Source organism: Carcharodon carcharias, chromosome 1 (assembly GCF_017639515.1).
Source record: "Carcharodon carcharias isolate sCarCar2 chromosome 1, sCarCar2.pri, whole genome shotgun sequence".
Classification (NCBI taxonomy): Eukaryota; Metazoa; Chordata; class Chondrichthyes; order Lamniformes; family Lamnidae; genus Carcharodon; species Carcharodon carcharias.
In genome coordinates, this window is record NC_054467.1 from 13161514 (window position 1) to 13186783 (window position 25270).

A 25270-nucleotide genomic window follows, 5' to 3' on the forward strand; every position below is an offset into this window, starting at 1 on the left:
ATATTGACAGGTTTAATGCATTGTCTGTCTTCAGCCCGACCCTGTTCCACAGGAAGGCTATGGCAGTGTGATAGATGGGGTAGAATATGAACTTCAATAACATTTTAAAAGTTTTTGCATTCTGTCGTTATAAAACATCAATTAATGCAGGTTGGCTTGTATCCCCTTGAGACTTGATTGTTCGAGGGGTCTTCGAATTGAGATGTCATGTGTAAATTATCCATTTTCTAAATCTAATTTATTTTTAAATAGGAAGCAGTATGTTGATGCTTATGTGGATTATAAACTTAACACGTCTGTGAAGAAACAATTTGAAGCCTTTTCGCAAGGTTTCAGGAATGTGTCACTGCCGATTGTGAACATATTCCAGCCTGAAGAGCTGAGGGACGTTATCCATGGAAACACCAATTATGAGTGGGAGCTGCTGGAACAGGTACTGTGCTGTGTTGCACGGTTAAATTTAGTTTGAAATGTGGTGGACAATTTCTGCCTTGCCTGTACAGGGAACGAACGCATCATCACAGCACATTGAACAATGGTCTATTAATTCCAAAACACCTTAAATCTTTATCAAAATTCCTGGGGGTAATTTTAACCCACCCCAGCCAATGGGAATTTGATCAGCCACCCAATTTCAGTGGAAAGTACAATGGGGCGGGGGTATAACAGGAGGAGGTCACTCAGCTCCTCAAGTATTTTCCACCATTTAATTAGATCATATATCTTACCTGTAGCTTATTTATATCTCCACTTTCTCAATAACCTTGCCTAGCAAAAATCTGTTGATTTCAATCTCAAAAATTTCACTTGAGCCAGAACCATAGCCGTCCCTGGTGTATGTTCCAGATTACCATGATAGATCCTTTCTGATGTCACTCATTAATGGCCTTGCCCTAATTTAAGATCCTTAGTTCAGGATCCTCTTCATCAGTTTAAATCATTTAGATCATCACTCAACCACCTAAACTTAAGAGAATACAAGCCAATCTATATTAATCTGTGTTTTATATCTATAGAATGCAAATTACAAAGGATATACACAAACTGACAAAACAATCAGGAATTTTTGGGAAGTCTTTGAAAACCTAGCAGAGGAGAAGAAAAAGCAGTTTCTTGGTGAGTAAGTGTGTTTTGATGGTGTCTTAGTGTGTTTTGATGGATATAACTTTGGTGCATCTTAGCATGGCTCATTACCTAGCCAAGGATGTTTTTGTTAAGTACAACTGAGATTATTCAATTAACTGACCAAGGTGGATAGTTCTCAAGATTAAACAAAAATCATGGAAGATTACAAGATAAAAAGAAGCCATTGGGTCCTTAGTGCCAGCTCTTTGAAAGTGCTGTCCAATTATCCCCAATCTCTTGCTCTCCTCATTGCTCTGCATTTTTTTTCTTTTTTCAAGCATTTATACGTCCTCTTTTTAAAGTCACCATTGAATGTGCTTCCCACATCCTTTCAGCCAGTGCATTCCAGATTGTAACAACTCATTGCATTAAATAATTCCCCTCATTCCTTTCTGGATATTTTGCCAATTATCTTAAACCTGTGTCCTCTGATTTCGGAACCTCCTGCCAGTGGAAGCAGTTTCTCCTTCTGTGTCAAACCCTTCAAACTTTGGAACACCTCTTAAATCTCCCCTTAGCCTAAGGTGCCCCGAGTAGAACAATTCCAACTTCTACAGTCTCCAATTAACTGAAACCCCTCATCCTGAGATGATATTGACTATACCAAGCGTTGATAATTATTAAAACCTTCAAGATCTCCCATGTCATTAGTCACAACAGGTTAATGCATAATGACACAGAGGTTTGTGCCTTTGAGGGAATAACATCAGGCTACTGATTTAGTGGCTGAATGTGCAGTTTTTAAATTGCATTCTAACATTTTTGCTGATGCTTTAGGGATCGAATTCACTTTTTAAGATAACAATATACAACCAGTTGGACCAGCTAAGTTAGACACCTGGGCCCCGAGCTTACTTGGCTTTGCGTAGTAACTTCTAGTCCACCCACAACAAACAGGTCAAAGGTGCAGGATTGAGTGCAGAAACTCCCCACACTGACAGCTCCTGCTTCCTCAGTCTTCAATGGGAGCTGGTATGTGTTGAGGCCAGAATGCAGAGCCAGGAAGGGGCACTAAGGCAGCCCCCACAAAGAGCACAAATGGATTCAAGTGTAGAGACTCCAGCCTAGGAGGGGACTTAAGCCACTGAAAATTTTTAATGCATTTACTCATGCAATCTGCTGATCTGGGGCTGCAGGGGCTATTATTTTTGGAGGCAAGTAACAGGGACAGAAATGGACACCAAAACATTATTTTCATCATGATAAAAAATGAATCTGTATCGCTCTGAACATGACTTTAATTTCAATTACTATTTTTTCCTCGTTCTCAGCCTTTCTGTCAGGAAGTGAAAGGATCCCAGTGGGAGGCATTCAGAGTTTCAGAATTACGATTTTAAACTCCAGGAGCAGTGAGCCAGATTCCTCATATCCTCGGGCCTACACCTGTACCAGGACCCTGGACCTCCCCAACTACAGCAGCATCGAAATATTAAGAGAGAAGTTACTTCATGCTATGGAATTCAGTGAAGAATTCAATGCACAAGTGCCATAATATTTACAGATAGAGAATGTGTTAAATCTGAGAAATGTCGATGATTGATTTTAAAAAATCTTGTCTGATGAAAATAAATTGCACTACTGCACTCGTTACATTGTTACATACAGAAAACATCCAGTGATTGTATGGTGATGCAGTGCTTCAAAGGCCCTCTACTCAAACCGGCCTCTCAACTCAAACTAACTGTGTAGACATACAGCTATTTTATTCTTTTACTGATGTGAGCAGTGATGGCATGGCCAGCATTTTACTGCCTAATTTCCTTTGAGAGGGTGGTGGTGAGCCCCTTTCTAGAATACAGCTAAGTGGCTTGCTCGGCCATTTGAAAGAGCAGCTAAGAGTCAGTCACATTGCCACATATAGGTCAGAGCCAGTGAAAACAGCAGATAGTAGTGAACCAGATTGGCTTTTACAATAATTCACTAATTTCACTTTAAAGTCCAGCTTCTTTAATTGAATTCAAATTCTCCAGCTACCATGGTGGCTACAATCCTGACTCTGGGTATTCATGCGGCCTCTGGGTTACTGCTCCACTCGCATCTTCACTAGGCCAACATACCCCTGTGTTCAGTCAGTACTGCACCTTGATGTAGGGTAATACAGTAACTTAATGGAACCAGTACAAAGGATGTGGAAAGTCTTCCATATATTTGCGAGGTACATATTGAGAAGGGTTTGTAACTGCTAGTGGCATGATAAGCTATTAACCATCACCTCATTGAAACAACAAAAGGCCATGGTGACATTTATTGCAATCTTTGGAACAAATATAGAATCTCTTTAGCACAATTTAAGGATGAACTTGCTGCTATTTCAAATTATACTGGACCAATGTAATCTCATGTTACATAGAATTACATTGAACATGCACCAAAGAAACAGGCCATTCAGCTTATTCAGTCTATACCAATATTCATGTTCAACTTGAGCCAACTTCCTCCCCCCCCCCCCCCCACCTCCCCATCCTTCCTCCGGTAACTCTATCAGGATTACTATCTATTTCTATCTTCCTCATATGCTTATTTAACATCACAGCCTCCCCACCACTACTTAAATATATTTATATTATTCGGCTCAAATTTTAAAAATTATTTCATGGGCTGTGGGCTTCACTGGCTAGGCCAGCATTTATTGCCCATCCCTAATTGCCCTTGAGAAGGATGTGGTGAGCCATTCTCTTGAACAGGTGCAGTCCATCTAGTTTACATAGACTCACAGTGCTCACTTACGGTAGAGTGTTGCATATTCTCACCGCTCTCTGGGTAAATAAGTTTCTCCTGAATTCTATCTGATTTCTTGGTGAAAGGGTTACATTGGTGGCCTCTAGTTTTTCACTTGTCTACAAATGGATACGTCCTCTCTGTAGTTATTTTATCAAAATATTTCATCATTCTAAAGCCCTCCACCTTCTCTTTAAAAGAAAAGACCTTTGCCGTGAAATTTAAGCTTGCATTTCTGGTTGTACATCTTTTTTGCACACTCTCTAGTGCCTGTATTATAACAACGTAACCAGAACTGTACAAAGCATTCCAAGTGTGGTCTAACTCAGATTCAGTTCAAAGTTTAGCACAACTGATCTACTTTTCAGTTCCATCCTAGTGTTTGGTTTGTTTCCCCTTTGGCCATATTAACCTGTGTTGCTACTTTCACTGATTTGTGTATTTATACTCTCAGATCCCTCTGCTCCTCCACCTCATTTCAATCCTTAATTTCCATGTAATATGTGACCTCCTTATTTCTTCTAACCAAAATGTAATACCTCACATGTATCAGAGTTAAAATTCAATTGCCAATGATATACCTATCCTGAAAGTTTACCGTGCACTTTATTACCAATTTGTTTGAATCAAAGACCTAATTTTTAATTGTTTTGAAGAAACTAAAACTAAAACATTGCATTGTTCCTGTTATTGCAGGATTAGTTTTGCTTGTAAGCAGTTATTCATAACTTTATTGCAGTACTTATAATTAATTAAAATAAATGATTTATTGATTTTTATTCCTGTATTGGAACTAAGTTGTGGAGGGCTCAGAGTTTTCATCATTGCAGCCAAAGTGGAATGCACAAGGGGGTCTCTCAGTCTGCATCCCCTTCCACATGACTGCTGCTTTAGTCTGTTGCTGATCTTACAGATACAGATGTAAAAACATCCCAGGCACAAGCAGGCCAAGTCATCACCTGCCTTCTTAAAATTTCTTGCACCTTTCTCTATGTTGGGAATCTCCAAAGTATCGCTCCACACTTCCTAAACTAGAAATGGACGCAGTCAGTAACAAGTACTCACCACACAACAGCTTTAGAATGTGTCCTTTTAAAAATCAGCTCCAGCGTCAATTTTGTTGAATAATTTCAAGGGACATAAACCTGATGTGCACAATGATGCGTTATTTGCCCCACAGTCCTGCTGGTGTTAGAGATCGGGTGGGAAAATCCTTGAAGTTGCCAAGGACAGGAGGAGGTAATTCGGCCCATCGGGCCTATTCTACCATTCAATCACATCATGGCTGATCTGTACCTCAACTGCATTTACCCACATTGGATCCATATCCCTAATACAAAATTGTGGATTCCAAGTTTTGAGCTTACCAATTCATTCAGCCTTTTCGGGGGAGGGGAGCATAAATTCATGTTCCAAGTTCTCTTTAGGTGAAAAAGCACTTGCTGATTTTACTTAGCAGGCATGTATGCCATTTTTCTGCTAATTCAGTGGTAGAACTAGTCCATAATTTCTCAACTCAAGTCTTTCTTAACAAGATGGTGTCATGTCAGTCATTTCCCTTAACGTGAATGTGGTAGAATTTTCCTTTCCCATGACAGGAAACAGATCATTATATCATCTACCATCTGAAATGGGTACTAAGGGACTCAGTTCAGCATCTCATGCAAAGATTGCAACTACAACATTGCTACACAGAGTGCAGCAGAATCACAGAATTTTAATGGCACAGAAGGAGGCCATTCAGCCCATTGTGTTTGCACCGGCTCTCTAAATGAGCATTATGACCTAGTGCCATTGCCCTGCCTTTTCCCTCTACCCCTGTACATTGTTTCTATTCAAATAATCATCCAATGCCTTCTTGAACGCCTCAATTGAACCTACCTCCACCACACTTCCAGGCTGTGCATTCCAGGCCCAAACCCTGGTTGTGTGAAAAAGTTTTTTCTCACATCACATTTGCTTCTTTTGCAAATCACTTTAAATCTGTGCCCTCTCATTCTTGATCCTTTTACGAGCGGGAACAGCATCTCCCTATCTACTCTATCCGCCCCCTCATGATTTTGAACATCTCTATCAAATCTTCTCTTAGCCTTCTTCTCTCCAAGGAAAACAGTCCCAACCTCTCCAATCTATCTTCGTAACTGAAGTTTCTCATCCCTGGGTCCATTCTTGTAAACCTCATCTGCACTCTCTCCAATGTGTTCACATCCTTCCTATGCTGTGGCTCCCAGAACTGTATACAATACTTCAGCTGAGGTCTAATGAGTGTCTTATATAAATTCAGCATTATTCAGTTGGGTCCACTTAAAATATATGCCCAAGTCCTGGAGTGCAATTCAAACCTATAACCTGACTCAAAAAGATGCTCAGTTAACCAAACTGGACCACTCTTGGAGTTTTAGGAGCCTGTACTACAGGCCAGCTTTGCCCAGAGCAGGAAGGTGAAAGCGACACTGTAGTCAGTAGAATCAACGAATTGTCAGTCAAGGTACATGAACAAGGAGTTGATTCTAGAATGGTGGTACATTGGAGAGCACAATCCACTCTGCTAAACGAGGCAAGGAGGAAATGTTTAGAACCGTCAGTATTGTTAACAACGCATATATGTGCTCAGGAAAAACATAGCTGTCACTTGCATTTTAGAAACATATTAGCAAACAGAACCATAGGACTGGCAATTTCAGTCATACCTTCAGCACTTGCCTCTATCAACATATCTGCATGAACATCTAAACATCCACTCGCTCCCTCCACATTATGGTTGCAGTGTGTTCTATCTATTGGATACACCGCAGCCAATCACTGAGGCATCTTCAGCAGCAGCTCCCAAACCCAAACCTGCGACCTCCACCACCGTGAAGGGCAAGGGCAGCAGGTGCTTGGAAACATCACCTCCAAATCACACACCGCCCCAACTTCACAGAATCTTGGAATGATACGGCACAGAAAGAGGCCATTCAGCCCATCATGCCAATGTCAGCTCCTTGTCAGAGCTACCCAATTAGTCCCATTCCCCTGCTGTTCCCCACCCCCATAGCCCTTTAAAGGTTTCCTCTTGAAGTGTTGTTTTCCAAAAGTAAATGCGGATCACTAAAAAATGAGTAAATCAGCTTCTTGTGGATAATGCGAGGAACAACAGTGCAGATGCCAAACAAAAGCAGCGTTCCATCTACACTGACACTCTACTTGACACGTCCATTTCCAACCGAAACGTTTTTTTTTCTAGTCTACAAATAGTTCTAGAATATTATGACATCCGGTGAGTGAAAGGAGAGCAAAATGACATAACCATAAAAACTGAACTAACTCTTGCATCTGACGATGAGTCAGCGGTTAGATACAGTCGAAAGGCTACTTACTCTCCAAAACAATTCAATTCTTCTTGTCATTGGCTCGCACTGTTGCCTCGGAGGCGGGGCCAGAGAAAGGGGAATTCCCTATATAAATAAATAGATGATGTGTTTGAGAGAGACTCTCAGAAGCTGTTGAATTCAATTTATGCTGTTGTAACTCCGGAAAAGGAAGCCTTTTAATCTGACAGCTATATCTCTGCGGTGAATTGATTAACCTCTCTCCAGGTTCCCGGTTGTTTGAAAGAGGAACCCAGTGCCGACAGAGGGTGGGGGAACATGTTGTGTTGGGGGGACTTGGTCTCGGAGACCGGGCAGAAAGACGCCTCACAGACACGGCAAGTTCTCAAAGGGCAGAGAGTTCAGCATGTTTGCAGCCGGGATGGATTCACTGTGTTTGTGTTGGAAAACGGAACCGTTTATACCAGGGTCTGTGGAAGGAAGAAGCAAACAAAGCCTGGTAAGGAAATCCTGTCTGCAACAGGAAAGAAAATGTTTTAAAATTAAATTATTATATTTAAAATTGGCTGACACGACACCTGATTTAATTCAGACCTGCTGAGTTTTTCCAGGTAATTCTGTTTTTGTTTTGGATTTCCAGCATCCGCAGTTTTTTGTTTTTACCTGATTTAATTTAGCTATTGTAAAGTAAATAAAGTGTTCAGAGTTTGTAGCAAACTATATATTTGATAGATTCTGTATTATTAATATTAAGTTCTTGTGTGACTCTTTTGGTAATTCATTCAGATTTGCACCACGAATTGTATTTAATGTTTAATTTAATGTTCTGTTTTCCATCCCCTGCATCGCATTCATTTTAAAAGTGGTAATGGTTTGGGTATCGGTTATAATTTGGGTGATGATTATAATGCGGGAGTACAGTATCTGCGTGTCAAGTGCCGGAACTATCCAGACTGATGCGGTTTCGTTTTCCTCCTCATCTCCCCTTCCCCGCCCGGACCGATTCTCCCCATATGATTCTGGTCAGTTTCAGTTTCGTTTCTCTGAGTCACAGTGACAACTGCAGCAGCAACACTGAGCTCGGCTGTCAGTAGAGACCTTTAGTGCTTTAACCCAGCGCTTCTAAAAGCTAATATTGCATCATTAGCAGGAACTTGGTGAAATGACTGGATCCCGCTGCGAGTTTCATAACCTGTCAATTCCCTAAATGGACCATTTTATCACTGGAGTTGACCAGAGGAGAAATTGTTTGAATGCTGACCTTATTTTTTTAGTCTGATTTTTTTAATGTAATTTTTACTTGATTAAAATTGCCCCTTTTTTTAAATGTTGCTTTCTCGCTCACTAAGACATCCTGCAATCCCCGCCCAATCAAAAGTGAATTGACTGTAGTACCTAATAGGTTAACTTCTTGCATGAAGCTGTTATTGTCATTGATTGTTGGCGAAGCCTTAAAGTCACAGAAAATACATTTAGGCATTGACAACTAATTGCGTTCGTGTTGACATTGACAACTATGAACAAACAGGACACGATCACACAACACCTTTGTGAAGAAGTGTTAGCCAAACTTGTATTTGCAGGAAATTTACTAGATTAACAAGATATAGGAGACGACTAGTTGGCAAATTAACCTACACCAGAGAGCAGGTGGCGAAGAGATATACCAAAATCCTGTGGGTCCTTTTTTAAGATTGGCATGTCAGGTCTGGATGGTATCAATAAAATTCCCCAGGGCTCATTCCTGGAGCAGCTGACAACGTTCTCACTCCAGGCATACAGGTCCCCATGTTCCTAAGAGATTTTGCGGAACAATTTTAATTGCCAAGGAAGGAAGGAGAAGGTGAATTTCAAATGGAAAGTGCTTCTTTTTTTCATTCATAGGGTATGGGTGTCACTGGCTGGGCCAGCATTTATTGCCCATCACTCATTGCCATTGAGAAGGTGGTGGTGAACTGCCTTCTTGAACTGCTGCAGTGCCTGTCGTGTAGGTATGTCCACAGTGCTGTTAGGAAGGGAGTTCCAGGATTTTGACCCAGCAACAGTGAAGAAACAGTGATATATTTCCAAATGAAATTTTCCTAACATTCTTGCCTCAATGAATGCAAGTCAGCAAAATGATTTTGGTGAGAAACCTGCCGGGAGGGGAGGGAGTTGAAATTTTCAAACTAGGGTTTACAAGTGTGTAAACTGCTGTTGGCGGCCAACAGCATTTTCAAGTGGTTTCACTGAGTGTATTCATAGGAACAGGAGAAGACCCTCCAGCCTCTGAAACCTGTTCCACCATTCAGTTAGATCCTAGCTGGTCTGTACCTCAATTTTATTTACTCAGCTATTCATCAATACCCTTACTGAATAAAATTCATCAATCTCAGTCTTGGGAATTTTAATGGACTCAACATCCACGGCCTATTGAGTATTTAGTTCCAGATCTCACTATTCTTTGTTTAAGAAGTGATTCCTCATTTCACTCCCAAATGGCCTGGCTCTTGAAACCGAATGAGTCTGTCCTCATAACCTAATCCTTTAAACCTTAGTATAATTCCAGTGAAGTGACCAATGTTGTGACAGCTCCATTTACAAGTAAATTGACAATGGTAAGACGTAACTATCTCTTTGAATTTAACTTGTTGGTGTATAGTTTGCATAGTTTTTATTTATATTCGCTACTGGATATGGGTGTCACTGGCAAGGCTGACATTTATTGTGCATCCTTAGTTGCCCTGCGAATCTATTGGTGGGTCTTCATGCCATGTTTTGATGTGACTGAGTGGCTTCCTGGGTCACTTCTGAGTCCACCACATTGGTGTGGGACTGGAGTCACTTATATAGCATAGCTACGTACAGCAGGTTTCCTTCTCTCTAAAGGACTTCAGTGAATCAGTTGAGCTTTTAAAACTGAATTCAAATTCTCAAGCTGTTATGGTGGGATTTCAGCACATATTCTCTGAATTATTAGTCCAGTCACATAACCACTGTACCCTTAAATATTAATATTCTGTTTTCATTCTTTCCCTGTAGGACAGTTTATTCACCTCAAGGAGCAGAAAATCCACTTTGTGGATAATGGAGCATCCGACATCCTGTTCCTTTCTGAAGCAGGAACTGTTTTTCACAGTGAAGTTAAATCAAAGGAAACTGCAGCTAAAACAAAAGAGTTCTCCATAATGAAACCACAGTAAGCGCTAACTTATTCCTGTTGGAATTTAAGTTTAAAATAATTGGTGTTTTTGTTTAGTTCTGCGTCATTGTGTTGTAAATTGAGTTGCTGTCCATGTTAGAAGATGACAAAGTAATACTAGAATTTAGCCCTTAGATTGCCAATAGGTGTAAGGAAAAAGTTGTCAAAATTGTAATGTCTCATTCAAAACGCAGTGCAGCACTCTGTCAGTACTGCATTGCCTTCATCATCATTGTCATCGGCTATCCTGAAATTCAAGGATGATGTCTCTTCAAGGTCATGAGTTTCTGCCATTGGTCTTTGTGTGACTGAACAGGCCACTCATCAACCTGGAGATCTTTAGGCATGTGGGGCAGGATGTCCCATGAGGTAGTGGGATCCTGAGTGTGTCATGAAACTATAATAATTTTCATAATATTATTGTGATTTATTGTAAAGGGAGATTAATAGTGGAGTTTGGATTAGTTTCTGTGTGTGGATGTGTGTGTGGGGGGGGGGGGGGATTTAATTGGAGGCAACTGGTCTGGAGCTTTTGAGTTATTAAATAGGAAGCTAGGTTTGAAATGCTAAATACGTAAACATGGCTGAAGTTTTAGAATATGAGGTGTGAGGAACATTGCATTTTTAGATGAAGTAGGTTAGCTTGAATTTCAAATAGATGGTAGGAGGTTACACCTGGCCATAACAAACTAAGCCAAACAGTGTGTTTATTTTTCCCAAGGATTACTGATAATATGAATACTATGAAAGATTTATATTATGAGAAAAGTAAAGTTGCAAATGGAACAATGGAATTTACATTGAAAAGAAAGAAACATGTATAACGGGGATGTGGTCATGTGTAAGGCGGAAGGCATTCTAACATCTAACACTAGTGTGGAAAGCCTCCAGCCTCGATGCATCAAGTTGCTGTCTACAGGAACTGAAGCTAAGGACATTCACTTTTAATATCATTGTGCAGGGTATTGCGTGCTTTGCCTGGGTCTGTTGAAATCTATTTTGTTTTATGATTGCCTTAACGGAGGTGTAAATGGGGGCCAGATTAATTAGGGGAGTTAGGTGTTATTATTATAGTAACTTGTAGACCTATGCATGTGCTTAAAATCCTTTCTTCTATTAATATGTGTTTAATTTAGTTTTGGTAAAAAAAGACCTCTTAAGTGTTGCCGGACTTTTTCTACTGAATTCAAGGCTACTTCTCTACTGAATTGAAATAAAATACAAATTGCAAAACAGTTATGGCAACTGTTTAAAGCTTCCCACTGGGATTTAAGCAGCTCAGCATTTACCATCCACTGCGCCATAACAAGTTCAAGATTAGCTTCCTTTTCTTTCCTTCTCTGCCACCACTCCACCTTATCATTAAGACATTGTGACTCAAAAATGTGTTGCAAATTGATAGACAAGGTTGTTGTTGCCATTCTAAACCATTGGTAGCAAGCTGCTCCCAGTCATTAATGTCAATGCTGCCATATTTCAAGGAGAGCTTCAGAGCATCTTCGAAATGGTTTCTTTGTCCTCCCCTGGAAGGTTGGCTATTTGAGAGTTGGGAGAACAGGGCCTGATGGGGGAGATGGTTTTTGGCCATCCAGTCCATTAAAGTTGATTTTCTAGGAGTTTTGCCTGATTTCTTGTAGAGCTGGCTTCAAGAAGGACACTAGTGTTTGTTAAACAGTCCTGCCATTGATTCAACAGACGCATTGCTGATGGAATTTCTTTATGTTTTTATGTGTCACTGATACACAGTCCAGGTCTCACTGCAGCACAGGAGTGTGTTGAGTGTGCTCTGTACACCAGGACTTTTGTTGACTTGCAGAGGTCTTTGTTACCAAACATTCCCTGCCTCCTATGTATCAGTACTGCACTGAAGTGCCAGTGTTGATTATGTACTGAAGTCTTTGGAGAGGGACTTGAACTTACAACTTTATGAATCAGTTGACAAGAGTACTATTAGCTGAACCCGGGCTGACTCACTAACACACTTAGGTGGACTCGGCAATTGTTTATTGAGTGATATAACTGATAAACTATACTGTTCTGTAGGCTTTGTGTTTGCTTACTGTGCTCATACAGAGACACAAGGACAACAGAAAATCTACCACGTGCAGTTACATATTAAAGTCCAATGATGACATGCTGTAACTTTCATTAAAAAAAATAGTCTCTCATGAAATGAAACAGATGAGATATATTCCTGAGGAAGATTTAGAAATGGTGCATTATTATGTCTATGTTTTACTTACTTTTAGGTTACTTAAGAGTTTGAGTGACAGAAAAATAATTCAAGTTGCCTGTGGAAGCAATCACTCACTGGCACTGTCCAAAGGTAAAAATTAAACTAAAACATACTTGTTGTAACTTATCAAAAGCAGATTAAAATGAAGAAACTGTACACTTAGTCCAGTGATGACCCAGGTCTGAGTTTAACATCATTTGTAACATGGCTGGCATATTCATGATTGATATTGGGATGGTTGTATGTCTGCCAGGTGTAACAAAGGACAAGACAATCTGACATAAAATCAAATGCTGTTCTGCTGTTTAATATTTACCTAATTTATCTCATTTAGAAACTGAGAAGGAGCAGGAATCTCTTGTTAGTTTTTGCTCATGCTTAACCCCCGTCACCCCCACATCACTAGATAATTCTTTTACCTAATCAGTTACCTCAGCTGTGGCTCAGTTCATTGTATCCTTGCATCTGATATAGGCACTTGTGGGTTCAAGTCCCACTCCTGGATTTGTGCGCAAGGAAATAAAAGCTATTACTAAAGGATGCTGGAGTTGTTGTCTTTTGAATGAAATGTTAAACCAAGGTCCTGTCTGCCCTCTCAGGTGGACATAAAAGATCCCATGACACAATTTAGAAGAAGGGCAGGGGAGTTATCCTTGGTATCCTGGCCAATGTTCATCCTATAATCATCATTACAAAAGCAGATTTGTTTTCCCAAGTTAGCATGCTGTGATCCTATCAGCTCGCCTGTTCATGGTATTATTAGTCGGACTGTTATTGCAATACTTAAGTAGTAAAACTGAAAGCCTACAAGGAAAACAGATTAAATATGTGCAAATTGACTGTCACTTTTTCTATGTTACAACGGGGACTACGTTACACCACAGGGACTGCAGCGGTTCAAGAAGGCAGCTCACCATCACCTTCTCAAGGGAAACTAGGGATGGGCAATAAATACTGGCCCAGCCACCGAAGCCCACATCCCATGAATATATATAAAAAAAACTTCATTGACTCTACGTACTTTGGGTCATTCTGTGGTCATGGAAGGTGCTATATGAATGCAAGCCTTTTTATAAATATTTCACACAAAACAATGCACCCAAACATGTTGCCTTTGTACCTTCAACTTGAAAACTTTCAGCTAACTTTTTTTTCTATTCTCTGGGTGTGGGCTTGGCTGTCAAGTCTCATCCTCAGTTACCTTGATCTAACAGTTTGACACCATTGAGTGCCTTGCTAGTCCAGCTTCAGAGGGGAAGATTTATATTTCCAATTTTTTTTTAAACTGAATTCAAATTCTGAAACTGCCAAGTTGGGATTTGAACTCACAATCGGACAAAGGACTGATATTACTCTTATGTCAAAACTATTTAACAGGAGAAAGTCCGGAGCAGTGTCCGTCAGTCAGTCCCTTGTGTTCTTCCCAAGTGCTAACTCAAGCCCCACGCACATAATTCTTGAGCCACACACATGGGAAGAGTAGCTGAGGTGGTTTCCCATTGCTTTCCTCATTGTTTTTGATCTTCTCCCAGGTGGACAGCACAAAGAATTAAAAAGTCCTATCTACTCCTTACTATGGGATGTTGTCACACACAACTATTAAACACTAGTACCCTGCCAGGCCACTATTCAGAGTTAGTGCTCTGGTCTCTGCTTGCCAGGGCTGTCTGGAGTAGGGTCCAAACTCAATACTTTCTGACTCAAAGAATAGTATCACTGAGCGCATGGCCACTACATTTGGAGTCCAAGGCCATATTTAGAGACTATATTCTAGGCTCCATTTACCAGGGCTATCAGGTGTGGGGCTCAAATCCTTCACCTTCAGTTTCAAAGCTGGGTACAACACCACTGAGTGGAACAGTTTATACTGAGGTATATGGACTGCAGGAGAATTGGTCTGTTGGTCATTTATAACTAACTGTTTAATGCCCTGAACATTATAGAAAATGGCCTAAAGTAGAAAACAGTTTTCCTATTTTCTTGTAATAGTTAAACATAATCATTTCAAGCTTAGAATATGATGCAAGATCTGGCGTTTGCTTTAATTTAATTGTAAGACTTATGTCAACTACAATTACAGACTAAATTGGGAGAGCTAATCTAAAAGGGACATTGCAGCCCAGACTAGCTACAAACACACACTGGGTATGGGGGTGTTTTTACAAGCTTTAAAGTCTTTATTAAGTTTATCACAATAAGCACAAAATTGTGATACTTAGCAGAGGACAGTAGTTAGCAGTCACGTTCACTTTGGAACACAGTCCTCAACCTCTGGCTAACTGTAGCATTTCATCTCTTGATTGAAGTCTATCTTCTGTCTTCCCTTCTTTGTGATAATGATGTGCTCTTAGTTATCTTTAAAATTCTTACTTTGTACAATTTTCCACCCCAGACTCTTCTGTATTAGGTAAAACTCCTTTCTTAGCTACTTGATTGGTTGGTAATTACCTCATTGTTCAACGCTATACCTTGAGTTGGAATGTATCTCAAGACTCTCCTGACCACTTAGTATATGGTCCCTGTCTTGGCTGCTGGCAGGGACCTTACAGTCTCACACTTCTTGATGGTTAACTCTATACAACTCATGTCTTTGTCTTCCACGGCTCTTAGACCAAAAGGTCACACCTCCTGTAGCTGTGGCTCCCTGGTCATTCATCTAACACTGGCGGCTTAGAAGGGTCAATATGTGCATTGCTGGCTTTTACAGTTCTTTACAGAATGGATTTTACAGTCTTTTGCTGGACAAAGGGTCAGAAGTTTCCCTGAGGCTGTTCATAATTCAAAGCATTTCAGTTAAGTTTTACATTAACTGAATCAACCACTTTACATCGCTTCTCGACATTTAATAAAACTTATACAACAATTAATTTAGCTAAACTTAACTGTCATGCCTTGCTGTTATATTCAGAATACAAATTTAACAGATATGCTTAAGGATATGAGAAACAAGTTCTTACAGTACTATAATTAATCAAGAGAAGCCTAATCCTACAAGACTTACTAGAACCCAAAGGTAATTTTCTTCTCATTTGTCTTCTGTTGAAAGATGGCAAACTCTTTACCTGGGGACAGAACACTTATGGCCAGCTCGGCCTTGGTACAAAAGGTGGCTCCGAGCACAGCCCTCAGTGTGTGACATCTCTCACTGGGATGCCAGTGGCTCAGATCACTGCAGGAGGAGAACACAGCTTCGCCCTGTCTCTCTCGGGAGCCGTGTTCGGTTGGGGAAGAAACAATCACGGGCAGCTGGGGCTCAAGGACACAGAAGGTAAGAGTGTTTCCAACAATATTGTCCCTCCCTTTCCTTTCTGTTGCTTCCATTTCCAAACAAAGCTTTGTGTCCTGTCCAAAACCCAAGAACCCTTTAACAAAGGCCCAGGTTTTATAGCCAATGGCGAAATGATGGTTCTCACCATTGACCTCAAAGAGATCTGCCCAAAATGACTTAGTGATCTTTGCAGCATGGATTTCACTGTTCCTGATGTGAATTTCATCCTGGCACCAGCAATTGGTGTCCCGCAACAGTGACATCATCAAGCAGGCTAAGCAGCCAATCACTTTGAAGAATTCTCACAGAGAGAAAATCACTAAGTAACAAGCAAAATAATGATTGGGACATGGACATTGGAAGAAGCTGAACTATATTAAACAAAACTTTTTAAAACTTATTTTAAGAATCTGTGGAATTTTGCATGGAATGGAGAAATTTGACATTCCACAAATATAAATTTAGTTTTGCAGGGTCAGAGAGTTTATTCAGCAGCAATTCTGGATTACTCCACTGTTAAAAAATCCAGTTAAAACTAATGCAACAAGACTTAAATTTTTTCAAGAGCTTTTTCACTGAAACTAATCGCATAAAAAGTGGAAAGTCCCATCAGATCAGTGGTCAGAATTTTATGCTCTCCCACCGGTGAGTTTTCAGGCGGGGGTGGGGGGGTGGTGGGGGGGTGGGAGTGTGAAATCGTAGGGACGGGATTCCCTCCAGGTTCCTTCCTGCCCTGACCACACAGACATTTTATGCTGGGGCAGGCAAGGCCTCAGACAGGAAGACCACCCTTGCCCCATTTCAGGCCCTTAAGTGGCCAATTATTGGCCACTTAAGGACCATTTCCCACCCAGCCTCAATTTTTAGGCTGGGAGGAGGATTGAACTTCCATGGGGAGTTACATCTCGGGTGGGAAGGGGGGTGGGTGCGGTGTGGTGGCGTCCCTATCAGAAGCCAGCCTTCTGTAGTTGGGTGCACCACCCCCCCCTTAAGGTCTGGTGGCCTCTGGACCTCCCTCCCCTTCCAGTCGCTCCCCCGAGACCCCTGATCACCCGCTTTGCCCTCCCCAGGTCTTCCCTACCCTTCCCACCCTGGGACCCTTGGACTTACCTGGGCCTCCGGTGCCCAGACCGAGGCTCCTGCATTTCTTCTTCTGTCCGCTGCAGAGACTGGAGAGCTGCAAGCCAATTGGATTGGCCAGCAGCTCTCTTAGGCTCCCAAGTGAGGGGCGCTAGTCCTGCCTGCGGCCACTTCACGTTCATTCGAGCGCAAAATGGCTGCGGGGCACTTGGAGTGGGCAGGGATGTGTTCCCCGCCATCTGAAAAACTCAGGCAGGTGTTTTTTTAAATTGATTTCCAGCTGTGGAGGAATGGGGAGTCACTGACAGCTACTTCTGGATTTCCGAATTGAACGAGTCATGTGCAGATGCCAGAAGAAATTTCACAGTGTTTCATGCTGACTGTTTCTTGGTTATTACAACCGTAAAATCTGGTTGGATATACTCTCGAACATCACCAGCTTAAATCAGTATTGAGGCAGAAGTGTCCTCCTATCTGATTCATTGATCAACGTTGAACTGAAACAGAAACTCAATAAGCGCTTTTGAACATTAGGGGAAAATCCAAGGAGAAGCCCTTAGTTTTCTGCTTAAGAGCCTAAAACCTTGGAAGGGGACGTTGACAAATTTCACCATTTGGTTGAGAGCTTTGAGCATTCTTGGCAACCTTTGCTAATAGTTGCTCAAAAAAAATTAAGAAATGATGGCCTGGATTTTCGGCTCAGTGAGTGGGGGCGGTGCCCACTCGCCAAGGCGTAAAATGACGCGCGGTGACATTGGGCGGGTGTCCTGACATCACTGCGCGTCATTTAGATTTTCAGTTCGGCGGGCGCACAGCCGAGTCAGCTGCGCGCCCACCGAACTGTCAAAGGCCTATTAAGGCCATTCAAAAATCAATTAAGCTAATAAACTGAGCTGCCCGTCCAACCTTAAGGTTGGGGGGTGGTGGGGGTGCTGGCAGGTGAAGAGCCCAGGCGGCCTTTGCATTTCTCGTGGAACCTCATCCACGGGCGGGATGAGGTTTCATGAAGGGTTTATGAATTTAATACATTTTTCCATTAATGTTCATTAACATGTTCCAGCTCATGTGACACTGTCACATGAGGGGACATGTCCTAAAATTTTTCCTTTTCTTTATTTAAATTTTTGAAACTTAAACTAATCTCCCTGAGCCTCTCTGCACTCCTCCCCCCACCCTCCCCCCGCCCGTACAGGGAACGCTCACACAACGTGAGGGGGGGCGGGGGGCAGAATTCTCCCCTATGTTAACATGGGACGTTTTCACAGATTTAAGTATTACTTGAAAGGAATGACAACAAAACTAACCTATTGTAAAATTAGAACTATAGTTCTGATGTGCGACTCAATCACCGCTGAAGGCTGGTGACCAGAAAGTGAGTGAAATGTTGCTGAAGCTTTGAGTCATGTGGCAGCAATGATTTGATTCCTCAAGATAATGGGAAGGATCCTCAAGGCAATTTGCCCCTTTTGGTCATAAAGCCTAAGAGTGGTAAGTTCCACTCATCAGGTTGTTGGACATCTCAGTAGAACAAAAGGAAATGTTGTCTCCTGAAGCTGTGACTTGACAACATTGAGAAAGAGATGTTGATTTACAAAATCAAGGCCCAGAACAGGCCAATCTGCTCCAGTCTCATTCAGACAACTTTCAACCATCCTTAACAGAGGATGGACCAACATGTGGTGTTCAATGAGCATTTGGGCTCAGATCTCCATTGGGCAACAATTAAGATTTCAGACCTGTCCAGTGCAACAGCTCGGGGCTGAGTTTATTTGTGCCGTAACACTAGGGGGAGCACTTCCTGCACATGTGCAGATGCCATGTCGGTCCCTGTGATGTCACCGACAGCAATGCCCCAGGCAGCTGCCCGCATTAAAGGTGGCGAAGATTGAACAAACACAAGAATTAGGAGCAGAAGCAGGCCATTTGGCCCCTCAATTCTGCTCCGCCCTTCAATCAGACCATGGCTAATCCGATTGTGGCCTCAAATCTACTTTCCTGCCTGTCCCCCATAACCCTTGACTCTGGTTCACCTGCATCACAGCCTCTTGCTATTTCTTCACATTCACCCCATGGCCCCCATAGCTTCCTTGCAGCCCCTCCTGCCCCCCTCGAGGCCCATCACTGTTTCCTCAGAGCCCCCACGGATCATCACACCCCTTGCTCGATCCCCACCTTCCCCTGCTTTCCCTGAGGTCCGCCACCACTACCCTTGGTGGATCCTCACACTCCGCTGCTTTCTGTGAGGCCCATTGCCATTCCCCTCGGTGCTTCCTCGCATCCCCACTTTGCCCCGGCTTTGGCCGCTGCCCATCGCTGCTCCCCTCACCGCTGGCTTGCCTCCAGAATGGGGAGTGGAAAGGAAAAGAGTGGAAAGGAGAAGTGAAGAGAACAGCAAGAGGCCATGGGAGGGGGCAGTTAAGAGATGAAAGGAGTAGGAGCTAAGTGCGAGGGAGCAGGAGGAAGCGAGCCAGTGGCGAGGGGTTGCGAAATAAGCAGGAGGGAGTGGAGGAAGCAGTGAAGGGAGCGGACACTGGGTACGAGGCAGCGGGCAGTGAGCAGGGGCTGAGGTTTCAGGGTACACAATGATGACATAAGCGGTTGGAGAAACCAAGCATGCACTGGCAGTGGGGTTTTCCTGATTTCAATGGGAGGCAATGGTGTAGTGACATTGTTGCTGGACTGGTAATCCAGAGGCCCGGGGTAATGCACTGGGGACCTGGGTTTGAATCTTGCCACAGCAGATGGTGGAATTTGAATTCAATAAAAAAAAAATCTGGAGTTCAAAGTCCAATGATAAGCATGAAGCCATTGCTGATTGTTTTAAAAAGCTCAGCTGGTTCACTAATGTCCTTTAGGGAAGGAGATCTGCTGTCCTTACCTTGTCTGGCCTACATGTGACTCCACTCCATACCTACAGCGATGTAGTTGACTCTTAAATGCCCTCTGAACAAAGGCAATTAGGGATGGGCAACAATGCTGGCCTAGTCAATGGCACCCACATCCCATGAATGAATAAAAAAAAATTCCTGTTCAGTGGCAGCAACAGTAACAGTGTTCATTCCTCCCACCATTTTCATTCTGAATGCTCATCTTAGGCTTGCCACATTCCTCCAACCAAGTCCACACAAACTTCAGAAAATGTTGGTCTTCCTGATGAGCTCTTCAAAGTCTTTGCTCTGAAAGTTCACTTCAAAAAATTGGAGCGTGGTTGTCTCCTCCGTTGTCCTCAGCCCTCCCATTTACTTCAGCTCTAAAGTCACATGCAGACCAGCCATTTATTCTCCGCTTGTTTTTATCAAATTCAATAGAATACTCCCCCACGTCATTCCTGAACACGGGCAGCCTCTACGAGTGTTTACAGAATTTTGGGGACAAAAGTTGACAACTATATCAAGTGCACTCAGTGTTTGTGCAATACAACAGTGAGGAACATTTTATTCTGACTCATTTAACAGCTTTTATTTGGAACCTTTGCAGTTAATCCAGTCAGTACTTATTGTCCAAAATGCCTTAGAACAGGTTATTATTTTGGAAATAGGAGGAGGAATGTGAGTTAATCGCTCTTTCAATCCTTCTTACAGATAGAGATAAGCCCAACTATGTGAAGCTGTTAGAGTGTAAGAAGACCATCCATATCTCTTGTGGAGAAGAGCACACGGTTGTTCTGACAAAGGTTTGTTCAGGAGGAATTTGAAATTAAAATCTCAGTTGTTTTTCCTTGTTCAGGTGTGGGATATCTCCACATTGTAAATGTCAATTGAGGACCTTTTAGCCTTAGCTGCAGCCTATCTAGGATAAAATAGTCCAGTGATAAAAATTGTGGGTTGACAATGGGGAACCACTTCAGCTCCTCGTCCCTTGTAAGTGGCTCATGAATCCCCAGGTGTGAGTCTTGAGTTAAGTCCAGCTCTAGAGAAGATGGACAGACTAACCTTTAGTTATTACACATGGATTAGCACAAAGTTAGAACTTCAATCTGTTACCATAGGGCAAATATATGCAGTATTTCATTTACGATTACAGACATTGGGGTATATTTTCTGACGGCACTGCTTCCCATACAAATATTTAGTGAACTCACTCCTTATCTCTCAGAGAGAAGAATGAACATATTAATCATTTGGAAAGTGGCAGCTTATACAAGATAGAATCAGTTAATGTAACAATTTTCCATCACTAGATTCAGAAAACATTATAACGTGTACTAGTTAATAAGAATAAAAGGGCGCAACACCACTGATATTTCAGTGCCAAAGGCTTTCCTTGCGATGAGATGTCACATGGCCTGAAGTCATTGCTTTCTCCTCTAGGATGGGCTTGTTTTCACCTTTGGGGCCGGGAGTTATGGGCAACTTGGACACAACTCTAGAGAGGATGAGATCAAACCTCGTCTAGTCGGCTACCTGTTTGGAAATAAAGTCTCTCAGATAGCATGTGGGAGGTGAGTTTGTAGGACATCGACAAGTTAAAATTCAGCTCTATCTTTTTCACTTTTTCTTATGTGTGAACCAGAAAGATTTAAATTTATGCAGCTGTTTAGTTACTGAACATTAATGGCCATTTGCAGTATGGTCAACTATTTTATTATCTATATAGTTCAGTGACATTTTTAGACCACCAGTATTAACATCTAAAAGATCCTTATTCCTCACTTGGAAATAAATAATGTCTCAGTGCATGGTATCAGCATGAGAGCCAGGAATGGTGAGTGCTCAGGCTGGCACAATGATATGGCTGCCAGGTACAAGATTTCTGTTAGGGTGGGGAGTGTGGGTTAGAATGATGGTTGGGTGCTTGGGATAGTGGAGGCCTGGACCTTCCTTGAGGGACCTGGAGGAGCAATACTACTCGGACTGACCCCCACGAAGGAAAGTTTTCTTAATGCATCTCAGAAAGTCCCACTGGCTTCCTGGTAGCTTTATCAGGTTGAGATACCACTTGAGAATGGGTTAGCATTCCACCGGGATCCCCTAGAATCCTAATTTATCATTGAGGCTTCTGACAGCGTCTGGAGAGAGCCTGATCTGCCACCAGAGTCAGCAGCATTAAAATGAGGAATGAGTGAGAACAGAGTGGGAAATGGAGCTGCTCCATTTGAATTACACCTTTCCTACTGATCAGCGAGAGTAAATATTCACACTTACTTATCCTGAAGCACTGATCCGAGACTAATACCGATGTTTTAAGAGTAACAGAGACTTTGCACTGTTTGAAGCTCACTGGGAAAAGACATGTAAAGTTACAGATATACATATATATAATTTAAACAGCTATCACACACTTGTCTTCGTTCCATCGTCTGGTAAGATTTATTCCTTTGGTCGTGGCGAAAATGGGCAGTTGGGAAACAGAGAGACCAGCGATCAGTTAGTGCCTCTTCCTGTCAACATAATGGACACATCTGACAATAATGGAATGGAAAATGGTAAGCAATGTAAACTTCTATACTTTTATAACTCCACTGTATAGATTGTATGGAAAAGATTTGAAGAGGACTGGCATGTAATGTTGATCTGTGGTTGCTGCAATTTCAGCACTGATTTAATTTGATATAAAATAGAAATAAAGCAAGTCAACCTCCTGTGGCATTGCACACTGGGGGCAGGATTATACGTCTGTTAGGCGGGTGTGTATGAGAGTCGGCAGCACGCCCGCCAACAATTAAGAGGCCTACTAAAGTCCTTAAAGTATTAATTAAGTTTTATTTCTCGCTGCCTGCTCAACCAATCGGTTGGCAGGCGGGCGAATAGTATAGGCAGCTTTGCATTTTTTAACAAAACCTCATCCACAGGCGGGATGAGGTTTCCAATGCTAAGTAAAAAAAACGCAAAAAATATTTTCCACTTAATTTTAAACACTGAGTCACATGTGGGGTCATGTTCATATCAATTATTAAAGCTTTATTTTCCTTTGTCCAAATCTTCAGCTCCCTGAGGCAGCTCTGTGCCCTCAGGGAGCAGTCAGTGCGCATTCCCCCACGCATTGCGCAGACTTCCACGCTCGCCCTCCTCTCGCCCCCCACCCCAGCTCCCGGGCCCACCCAGTAAAAAGGGAAAATCCTGCCTAGGGAATTCAAGCTAAATGTAGTTTCAGGTGGAGGAGACTTAGAGGTTGGGAACAACTGAAGCAGTGTGTACCGACATAAATCAGTCCTCATTTTAAACTCATACATTTGGCTTTATTTTTTTATTTCTATTGACATTATATATTCCTCTGTCTATATTTACAATGGAATTGTCCTATGTAAACACGTCACACTGTAATTGCACCCTTAGCACAGTGCAACATCTTCAGGCATATGAGTGTGTCATTACATGTGAACTTTCCATTACAAATATTGAGGAAGAAGTTTGTAACGGAAGAATGTGACAGGAATGAGACACAGATGTAATATTAACATATGATATAGGGAAGAACAGGCTGACCATATTTTAAGTAACAGTGTTGTCCACTTAACCTGTATTCATTCATTTTGACAGGCCATGCAACCAAACCAGCTGTGAGAAGAATTTTTGCAGGAGGAAACCAAAGTTTTGCAGAGCGTGGTGAAGAAGTGGTAAGAAGATACGTGCACTTTAAGATCACGCTGGGGTGTTTGTTGCGATACAGGATTGGCCATTCATTTGGGCTCAAAAACATTTCAGATAATTGTGGTTCACATCTTAAAAATAACTTTTCCATTTTTATTTCAATTCCATTCATCGGTGCTGTGCCTGCAGTTAGGACCTGGCCTCGTTGTCTCCCTGATGCTTCATTCTGAGCTGTTTATCCTCAGCAGCTTTTGGTCAGTGGTGGATGCCATTGCTTTCCACTCCCAGGGGCTGGGTAAGGCACCTGTTGGCATTATACTGAACCACGCTTAGCCAACTGAGCTAACTGGAGAGATCCGGTGTTTCTTATCAGAGTTCCATGTGGACAGATAGATATCTATTGCTCTTGTTTTTTTTTCTGTCTAGGATTTGGTGCCCTCTGTTGACCAATCGTTGCTCAATACTTTGAAGAGAATCATGACAGCGGACAGTTTACTGGAGAAGGAAATATGCAAAAAGACAAGAAGGTAAGAAGAGTTCAGTTTAGCTTCCCCAATTTCCTTATAACTTCCTTCAGAACTTTTCATTAACTCTACTGGGCAAACACACGATACATTTTACCTGTTGGTGTTAACTAACACATCTATTTCCAATGGGTTAATCCTCGTGTTAAGTATCTCTAATCAGAAAATTTAAGTTCCAGTCTCTTGTGGTACACACCTATTAAGAACATATGAAATAGGAGCAGGAGTAAGCCAGACACTCCCTCGAGCCTGTTCCACCATCCAATTGGATCTTGGCTGATCTTCAACCTCAGCTCTACTTTCCTGCCCAATCCTGATCCCTTGATTCCCTTAGATTCCAAGAATCAGTTGATCTCAGCCTTGTATATACTGAACAACTGATCATCCACAGCCCTTTGGGGGAGAGCATTCCAAATGTTGTGCCAATAAATGGGTTCCCAAGATGTCTCAGGCAGCCATTGAAGATGTGAATACTCTGGTGGGGTCAGGAGCTGAGGTCAATGGTACTTGTGCCAGACTTCGATTAGCAGAGTGAACTGGATCTTTGGGGCCTCTCTTAATTTTATAATCCACATTGTGTTGGATGCCATTTCAAGGACATTGGTGTACTGTACAACACCTGAGGACTCAATTCCCCAACAATTTTCAATCATCCACCAGCAAGTTCCACTAGTTACATTTTACAGCCTATCTCATCTCAGTTTTACATGCTCGATTGATGCAGTTTCTGAATAAAATCCAGGTTGAAGATGCCTCTTGTATGATTCTAGCACAGAATTCCATTTCACTATTTCTGTTTACTCTTGTTATATAGAAGGCTGTGAAAAACATCTTTCACGGGATCCAGCTGTACAGTTACTGAGAATTTGAATTGCCTGTAAATTAGTGCAAGTACTTAACATTTAAAAAATAATGAATTGTCCATTGTTCAGATGGACCGTAGGCATCTCTCTCCATTCAAAAAAAAATAATGTAAATTACATTTGTCTGAATTTCATTTACAGGGAAATCATTCGGGCATTTTCTTCTTCTCAAGCTCTGTGTGGAAGTTTCCTGGATGTCAGGTAAACCAATGTTTTATTGCCTAACAATTAGCATCAGAATATCCTAATTAGACTTGTTACAGATTCCATCTGAGTTCATTGCTTTATTCCCCAGGCCCAAACCAAAATAAGTCATTTTTGTCGAAGGTCAAGAGGGCACCCTTAATTTTCAGGTGTTTATTTTACTCAATCTTCTTGCGGAAGTTCATACAACTGAACAAGCTGAAGGTTGAAGAAGCTAAAGGATTGTGTAG

At 41.9% G+C, this 25270-nt stretch overlaps 2 protein-coding genes across 4 annotated transcripts in view; both read left to right on the top strand.

Moving 5' to 3' along the window:
* LOC121277979 overlaps positions 1 to 2708 on the top strand; it is a 97692-nt gene extending 94984 nt beyond the window's left edge. The window contains exons 50-52 of the mRNA XM_041187980.1: positions 253 to 433; positions 1017 to 1116; positions 2397 to 2708. Of these exons, the coding sequence (XP_041043914.1) occupies positions 253 to 433; positions 1017 to 1116; positions 2397 to 2617 (502 nt within the window). The 3' untranslated portion in view covers positions 2618 to 2708. The remainder of the gene's footprint in view (positions 1 to 252; positions 434 to 1016; positions 1117 to 2396) is intronic.
* A 4575-nt stretch (positions 2709 to 7283) lies between these two features.
* Positions 7284 to 25270, top strand: part of LOC121281138 (probable E3 ubiquitin-protein ligase HERC4) — a 66248-nt gene continuing 48261 nt past the window's right edge. For 2 of the 3 annotated variants that reach the window (XM_041193861.1, XM_041193871.1), the window contains exons 1-10: positions 7285 to 7653; positions 10176 to 10332; positions 12585 to 12661; positions 15618 to 15839; positions 20501 to 20592; positions 21230 to 21360; positions 22190 to 22344; positions 23399 to 23475; positions 23876 to 23976; positions 24978 to 25037. In XM_041193861.1, the coding sequence (XP_041049795.1) occupies positions 7473 to 7653; positions 10176 to 10332; positions 12585 to 12661; positions 15618 to 15839; positions 20501 to 20592; positions 21230 to 21360; positions 22190 to 22344; positions 23399 to 23475; positions 23876 to 23976; positions 24978 to 25037 (1253 nt within the window). In that variant the 5' untranslated portion in view covers positions 7285 to 7472. Of the gene's footprint in view, positions 7654 to 10175; positions 10333 to 12584; positions 12662 to 15617; positions 15840 to 20500; positions 20593 to 21229; positions 21361 to 22189; positions 22345 to 23398; positions 23476 to 23875; positions 23977 to 24977; positions 25038 to 25270 lie in introns of all 3 variants that reach the window. The other variant, XM_041193879.1, reaches the window with a different exon arrangement.